The sequence below is a fragment of the Nanorana parkeri genome, unplaced genomic scaffold (assembly GCF_000935625.1).
Source record: "Nanorana parkeri isolate BGI_ZX_2015 unplaced genomic scaffold, ASM93562v1 scaffold176, whole genome shotgun sequence".
In the NCBI taxonomy this organism is placed as follows: Eukaryota; Metazoa; Chordata; class Amphibia; order Anura; family Dicroglossidae; genus Nanorana; species Nanorana parkeri.
This window is the reverse complement of record NW_017306444.1, coordinates 1,177,040-1,185,626: the sequence shown is the minus strand read 5'-3', so window position 1 is coordinate 1,185,626 and position 8,587 is coordinate 1,177,040. Positions and strand designations below refer to the sequence as shown.

The 8,587-nt window shown below is 40.8% G+C and overlaps 1 protein-coding gene across 2 annotated transcripts in view; it reads right to left on the bottom strand.

Annotated features, from left to right (window-relative positions):
* Positions 1–7,420: 7,420 nt before the first annotated feature.
* Positions 7,421–8,587, bottom strand: part of FCHSD1 (FCH and double SH3 domains 1) — a 75,673-nt gene continuing 74,506 nt past the window's right edge. For both annotated transcript variants that reach the window (XM_018554884.1, XM_018554883.1), the window contains exon 20: positions 7,421–7,952. In XM_018554884.1, the coding sequence (XP_018410386.1) occupies positions 7,893–7,952 (60 nt within the window). In that variant the 3' untranslated portion in view covers positions 7,421–7,892. The remainder of the gene's footprint in view (positions 7,953–8,587) is intronic.

Below are 8,587 nucleotides of genomic sequence, written 5' to 3'. Positions count from 1 at the left end.
CAAGCTGGTAGATGGACAACTGTTGGGGATTGCTCTGTCCCTTGTGATCTTGTACTCAACGGGAAGTTCAGGGAAGCGGAGCTGAGAGAATTGGAAGCAGTTCAGAAAAATGATGACTAAGTGCTTGAGCAAAAATGTAAAGAAATATATTGATGGACAATATATATTTGTATGATCTGGATTAATTGTTGAAAAAAAAAAAACGTTTGGCAGTTCAATACTACTTTACTTTTTCTAACCGACTGCAGACCACATGATGAAAACAGGGAGGATCAACTTGTATTATAAGGTATATGCTGTTGTGTGCCTAATATACTTTGGTTTTCTTTGTACACATGGGCTTGGGCCCACAATATTCATAACTGTCTTTTTATACAGTAATTAAATGGTGCCAGTTATGTGTAAATGTTGAGAACATTTTTATGCACTTGCAAAAAAAACAAAAAAAACTGTTATTGTGCCACCGGCTGCATATCCCAGCTAATGTGTAGAATTTTATTTGAAACAAACTATGCCATGTGAGGTTGGTGGTGCCATGCATGTAACAATGGACTGTTCACGTTGCAAATAATTAAAGATCTTTTCCTGTGAGGAGTTGGCTTTTTTTGTATCTTTTTGCCACTGTGGGCACATTCAATACATTGCTATTGCTTGTTTGTATGTGTACAGATTAGGGATGTCCCGATACCGATGCTAGTACCGGTATCGGGACCGATACAGGGCATTTTTAGGAGTACTTGTAACCTGAAAATGCCCCGATGCATAGATCATATACCAGCCCTTTAAATTTTTTTTAACTAGCTTTGGCCATTGACCCCATAGCTCCTCCCCCGGAATACCTCTCAGTTTCCACCAAACGCAGGCTCCCTCTCCGCTCTGACCTCTCCGGACGGAAGTGTGACAGCATGGCTGGGGGTACGTGCTATGTGTGGACAGTCTCTTCTCCCTGCTGGTGCTGGCTGCAGAGCTCTGTGTCCCTTTCACAGATCTCCGTAGCCAGCACGAGAAGAGACTCCGGCTGTGAAATCCCACGCTGCCCCCCTCTACATTAGCTGCTGCTGCTCCGTGTCCGTCCTTTTCAACTTGATGGAACTTTGCTTTTGGTGATATATCACAAAGTCTGAGATGTCTGTGCTCCTTATGTGTAATGCAATCACCCGACGTACACAGCAGTTTTCACTCTCATTGAAAGAAGAGAATGTCTGTTCAGTGTGCTCACGGAGAAGTATTATTATTATTATTAAACACATTATTATTAAACACATAAGGAGCATGCACAGCTGACACTGAGGTATACAACCAAAAGCAAACAGTTTCATCAAATGGAAAAGGAATGGACAGCAGGCAGTGGGCGGGTACAATAGCCAGCCTGCTATTGGCTATTGCAATTTAAAATATCTAATAGCAGGCTGGCTATTGCTCCCAGCCACTGCCTGCTGTATTTACATTCAGTGAATCCAGTGAAGTAGAAAGGTGACACTAGAGGTCTAAAAGATCCCTAATGTCACCTTAAAGAGAACCTGTCACCTCCAATGCTTGTGAGAAACTGCCCTAAAATCATTAGTCTGTATTGTTTTAGAAAAAATGTCCCTTTAAGAAAAAGTATTGGTAATTGGTATCGGCAAGTACATGAGGGACAGTACTTGTACTTGGTCTTGAAAAAATGGTATCGGGACATCCCTAGTACAGATGTTTGTGTTACATCAATAAATAAGGTATAGATATAACAAAACAGGGACACCTCACCCAACAGTAATTTGTCTTTGTATATCCCTAAATATACAGGTGAAATACATACTTATAAGAGAGCTGTTTTACCTGTCAAACCACTTGTATTTCTGTCCATCCAGTCCGAAAATGTCTGCAACACAGCAAGGAAATAACACCCACAGGTCTTGTCCTTTCCTTGCCCTGACACTGGATGGATAAAGATAAGGCAGCATACAGATGAGTACATCTCTCTATAACTCTGCTCTCTCCTCTTGTCAGCATATTGCTTATTAACAAACAAGCACTGTACTCCTCATTGGCTCCTTGTGATGATTCTCACTCTCCCATTTTACTCACTCAGTATTGAATATATTCAATATTTATTTTCTTCTGTCTGCTTTCAAGGATACTTTAGCTAAAATCAATCAAGGTAATGAAAACGCTAACGCTTTATCATTGTATCCCCTCCCCCCACATTCAGAATAAAATATAACATTCATTTACATTTTTATTTTTTTTATATCTAAACATTTTTTTTATATCACTATAAGGGCAAGAAAGAGAGAAGGTTGTTCTTAACCTTCATATTTCTTTATTTAAATCTTGAAGTTGACCAATCATAGGTCTATCATAAACCGCTGTCACTAAACACAAGAAATAAGAAAAAATATATATAGAACATTTAATACCTTGAATGTTTGTTATCTGTGTCCCCTAATGTCAGTGTCCCACAGCACATCAGCTCAGACTTCCCAGGTGAGGGCTACATTCATTCTACATGGTCCCACTGTATGTAGAAGCATAGCCACCCCCCACTGCACGCTCCTGAGATAGTCTACATCAAAGGTAGGCAACCACGACACTGCAGTTGAGGAACTTCAAGTCCCATGAGCTATTGCAAGACTCTGACAGCCACAGGCATCCCAGAGACAAAGGCATGATGGGATTTTTAGTTTCACCACAGTAGGAATGACAAAGCCGCCTACCCCTGGTCTATATTGATTTGTGCTTACACACCAAATGCTGGCATGCAAAATGACCATTAATAAAATCTCTGCCCACCCAGCACCACCCCCAACATTCGTCAAAGACGTGGCAGGCACAAGTACAGTTGGAACCTGTAGTGTGATATCACTGCTCAAAACCTGCCTCCTCTGGAACTCCAGGTGCCAACCAAAGAGAGCCCAACCACGTTCTGTGAACATCCTACTAAGTTGGGGTTTGTTGTTTGGGGTGCACATGATCTCAATATACGCGCACGGCTCAGCCCAACCAACCTGAAGTGAGGAGTCTGCCTTTGGGGCGCACAGAGACGAGCATTATATCACAAACACATTGTGTAATTAATGACACATTTTAATAATTGGCAGTGGCGTAATATTGTAGTCTGTATGCATACTTTCAGGAGAGTTTTTTTATACTCTTTTTTTTTTTTAATACTCTTTATATCTGATCATTGTTGTAGCTCGGCACATTTAGTTATTCACATCAGGAGAGTTTAGTGACACTTTGTCTATAGGCTCGCTTTTTTTAGGATCCAGCTGCTCCAACTCATATACCGTTGTTGTGTAAGGTTTCCTCACAATGTGTGGCTTTGTAGGGCTCAGTAGTGCATTGGGCAGGACAGGTGTTTAATGATGTGCTACTAACATTATACCACATGGGAGAATAAGGTTAGTAGCACAATAGCTTTGCTTAGGGATCAGTGGCCGTCAGGCATTCAGCTTTTTTTGTTACACTGTACCTGTTGTAACTTCAATAACTGTCATTAATACACTCAATGCACGTCAAGCTCTCTCTGCGATATGTCCCGAGACATTCTTTGGCATCCTAAGAAGTTCACTCTGTTCCAGACGGCCTTGTTTGAGAGCAGATGTCATTTGTGAAATACTTCCTTTATAAATTTGATGGAAGCACTGACATTTTCCAATACACTTTCATTGCCAAAAAATACTAGCATACCTGCAGCTAGGGTGAACATCTCCAAACAATAGTGCCGAGTATAGGACCAGAGACGTATGATTTATTTTTTTTCTGCATGAGGTTTGCAGCAGTGGAGGACAAACTCTACATCTCCAATAATTAGAAAAGATTAAGTGTATGTAAACCCTAAATCTATTTTCAGCATATTTGGGGACCTGGCTTACTATTTACAGTTTTCTTTATATTTATTGTGAATCTGTTGCAAAGCTTCTTACCTAGAGATGCTGGCAGTAACAGCATTCCCTATTCCCTTTTATTTATTAGTGGTATTTACAGTATATAGCCCCACCAAGTTACACAGTGCTTTACCTACTGCACACATTCGCATCAGTCTCCTTGTGCTAATTGTGCCCACATTAGCACAAGGAGAGAACATTCAAATAGTGTCCCGACTGGGAGCCACCAGTTCTGCAAGGCAGAAGTGCTAGCCACTGTTTTGGACTGTCAATGCTAAGCTGCTGCCTTTCAGTTAGAAACAGGATTGTCATCCTGGTGTGTGCGCCCCCTTCTTTTGGCTGCTTATAAAGGTCTATGCATACATCCTGGAGACCTGATAGACGACCAAGAGAAGGAGCGCACACAGCAGGATGATATCGCTGCTGCAAGGCAGAAGCTTGGTGTTTTGAGCCTGAAGCAGGAAGTCCTGTTACTGAGAGGATTCAGGTAAGAAACTTTGCCAAATAATCACAAAAAAACCTATCTGCTTTAGAAAACAGTTCACAATGATTTTTGATGCCAAATACACTAAAAAAAATAGATTTTTGGGTTTACATGCACAAGCACGTTGACTACTAAAGCACCTCCTAACATGTAATATCCCCTAATAACACAAAAGGGGCCATTTAGAACGGAGATCAGATACCTCCATCAATAGGACACCGCCATTATATTACAAAAATGCAAAGCACAGCGTGGAGCCTGCAGTGTTGATCAGAGTGTTTGCATTATACTGCAAAGAAAACTCCATGATAGGGGGACAGCCCAATCATACCACCTTTCAAAGTCATGTGACTGTTGTCTTCCTGCTCCTCCCAGTTCTTTAGAGTCCAGAGTGTTTTAAAATGGCGTTTTGCATGCTTTAGAGTTCTGAAGCAAGCAAAGCAGTAGGCATGTTGCTTTGCTTGAAAAATATGCAAGAGTTTTACTGTCGAGATCCACCCAGCTGGCTGATTAAATAGGCAGAGCCTGCTGTCAGAGGCAAAGCCAGCTATGGCCACCCCATCCCTGTCCATCCCTCCAGTCAGCGCCAGAGGATCGGAGAGGGGGGGGTGGTAATCTCTGCAGTTAGATGACCGGGAAGTGTGCGAGCGGCGGTATGTTTTCACTCACTTCAGTAGGACTGACATGTGACAGCTTTAATGTATAATTCACTCACCCCATAGTTCACCTTTAACTATTAACAAAAATTTAACTTATTTGTGTATCACTCAGCTGTAGATCCTCAAATCATCTCTGAATTGGTGCTGACACTGTCCTTCCTTCTGGAGGGTGGCTACTTTTGCTCCCAATGGTCCCTGTGAGTGTTGTAAAGTAGCTAAAACTCCAAGCTCATTCCTGTGACTACAATCTCACATTTAGTTTACTCATTTGTATTAAGATTGTAGTCCATCACTGGAGTGAGCTTGGAGCGGTGGCTACTTTACAACACACACAGGGACCACGGGGAACAGAAGTAGCCCCCCTCCAGACAGGGTCAGCACAAATTCAGAGAGGATTTGAGGATCTACAGTCGGTGATGCATAAATAAGCTACAGTTTTGTTAACAGCGAAGGTACTTAAATGCAATTTTAGGATTTAACTCCTGAGTTTAGTGTCACTTTAATGCCATCGATAACAGTTAAGGGTCAGCACTAAGCAAAGCCACTGAATCAAATCATCTACTCAGCTTACAATCCTCCTATATAGCACTCAATAAGACCGCTCTGTAGCAGGATAATGCAAGACAAACATTTTACACGATCTTTACACAGGAAGTGCTGTAACATCAAATGTGACTTTATTGGCACTTTCTGTGAGTCTAGCAGCCATCTTTACTTGGCACTTCCTGTGAGTCTAGTAACCATCTTTACTTTGGTCAGTCACTGACCTGAAACAAGTATGCAGAAAAGGAAAGTAAAATCTGAAAACTTGTTCAGCGTGACAGTCAGTCAGGTGAGCAGCACTGAGAGCCGTCCTATTTCTCTGCAGACAGGTTGCTTTTAGTTTTCTAATTGGATTGTGATCATGCAGCACCAATCTTCAGAGTCTTAAATGTGCTCTTGGGAAGGATAATGCAGGTCCTGTAGTATGTGATGACGGTTTTGTTAGTACAGTGCAGTTCTAGTTTGGTAGGGGGCTATTCCTGGATATTGGATTTAATTAGGAACAGATGTCATACAGCGGCCTGAGCATCAGGAGGTGAAGTTCACAACTGGGCCACATTTTTCCATACAAAATGCAGCCTAGGCACACCATTGATTTCTCAGCAATATTCCCATTATACAATGCGTGTCTGGATTACTGCTAAAATACACAATGCTGTATGGGGGATAAGAAGATTCTAGCTAATGCAATCCAGCTTGTGACTTTGTGTATCCTGTGTTCCTAAATGTGAATAATTTGTAATACAATATTTAGCAGAGAAGGCAGTTACTTCTGCCAAAGAAGGGCAACATCAGTAAAACTGTGGAAAAGCAATACGCCTTAAGTAGATCTAGACCCTAAGCAGTCGACATTTAGAGCATTTTTCTTACATTTTTGTTCCAATAAAATACTGTTTCCAGCTGTTTTTCTTCCTTATTTGCATCCCAGCTCATCTTCTACAACCTTTTTCATCCACTTCATATCCATGAATTTTCTCCAACATTGGCTGCAAATTCTTGTTCTGTACTAGCTTCCTGATGGTTACAACAGAGGACCATAACTATTGAATGTGTGTTGGTGCTTGTTACTTATAGTGGGAGCACAGCACAGTTGGAAGATAGTTGTCACTCTATACCAGGAAGTGCCTGAAAAAGGGACATTAATTGCAGAATCAAAACGATCACCTGTCTTTTCGACAGTTGCTAATTGGCAATAACAGCAGCAGGGGGAAGAGGAGATGGACATGAGAAGCGTCCTAAAAGCTTTGTTGACGTTTTTTAGCACACATACTTATGGTCAAAATCCTTAACTGGTTAACAGCAGTAAATGTTGTAGTGGTGCAACAGCCAACAATGCCTGCCTTTGGGCCTTGGTTTTCCGTTGATCTGTATTGCTTTTTACAAAACCATTGTATTCTCGAAGTCAGGATAGGAACCTGACTTTGGGGGGGAAAGCTGTTTCCACAACACAGGCGCTTAAAAGATATGCTTTGATGCATTTGATTGCATTATCTAAAACCACTATAGTATGTATTCCTATTACAAAGATGAAATTATAACAAGATAGTTTATTATGAGCATTATGTAGTAACCGGATTTGGGACCGGTTTAAATGGTCATACAGAAGCTTTCGGCTGTACATTGATGAACATTCTTCAGTCTGATATCAGTGATGCAGTGGTCTCAGATACTCACCATAAGCCTTTCCTCTGCACACATAGCATTCGTTCCTTGGCTGCACTGCCACCCCAAGCCCTTCTAGAAGCTTAGTCATCCTTGAGTTATCATTTAATCTCACACATAAAGAAGAAATTCAATCTATATTCATAATCCCTAGAATAATACTTGTCTCATCTGTAATACAGACGAAATGCACTATTTCAAAAGGTTCAAAATGAATAAGAAAGAATGAGCACTAAGGCTGGCCACACACAATTAAACTTGGTGACAGGTCAGACAGAACTACTGCCATATCCCAGCACTTTAATTATGATAAATATTTTTTACATTTTCTTCTAAAGCCTTTAAAATACAATATGCATAAATAATTTTAAAGCATGAGAACATTTCTTTTGAAATCTAATAAAAGTGCAAAGATAGGGTATTAAAAAAAAAGGAAGTTTCACATAGGGAGTCAAATATGACCTTCTAGTCAAGTCCTGTGGAATACTGTCTTCAGGAGGAAAATGTTCACTGTCTTTGGTAAATAAGGTCTTCCGGTTTCACAAAGTCTCAGAAGTGGGTAAACTGAAAAGCTGACATCTGTTTCATAGAACTCTCATCACAATCCAATTTGCATAGATTGCAGAAGGCTTGTTGAGATTATTGACATGCAAGGCACAAGCCATATAGTCACAGTCAGTGGTCTGCTGGTAGGGTGTCGGCAGCCTTTGTTGGAGGCGGAGGTGCTGCTCGCATCTGCAAGTTAACAGAAAAGAAAAAAGAATCAAGAGGGACCCTGGGCAGAACGGATATCACAACTGATGCATTCAAATTATTCTGTATATAATGTTGAACTGCATGTGCTTGTGGTGCATGCAAGCTACGCTAAACTTCATATGAATTCCTGCGGAATACTGGATGCATGCAGGCCCTTCACCTATTTTGGAATGGAAGCTTCAGGGAAAAAAAAAAAAAAATTATGGAAGCGCCACAAAGTTTCCCAAGCCCAGAAACAGTTTATTAATTGTGAGGTCCCAAGGTAAAGCAAACAAAACTCAGGGGTACAAAGGACCCCTTTGTCAGTGCTACAAATAAGAATTTTTGTTCAGCTGATATAAATATTATGGTGGGATTATATACATGTAAAATAAAAAGTAATTTTATACTATAGTCGAATTCTCAGATAGGTAGTTACAGAATTAGATGTATGGGACAATACATCGTATATATCTATATAAGTGGTCAATATTTCCCTATAGATGCTACCTTGCCCTATATGTATTTTGTGGTACATGTAAGCAAATTCAAACCAATTCCTGTGTGTCTGGGGAACCCATGGATACTGGCTCCACACTGTAAACTGAGCCTTCATTTATACTGAAGTCAGAGCC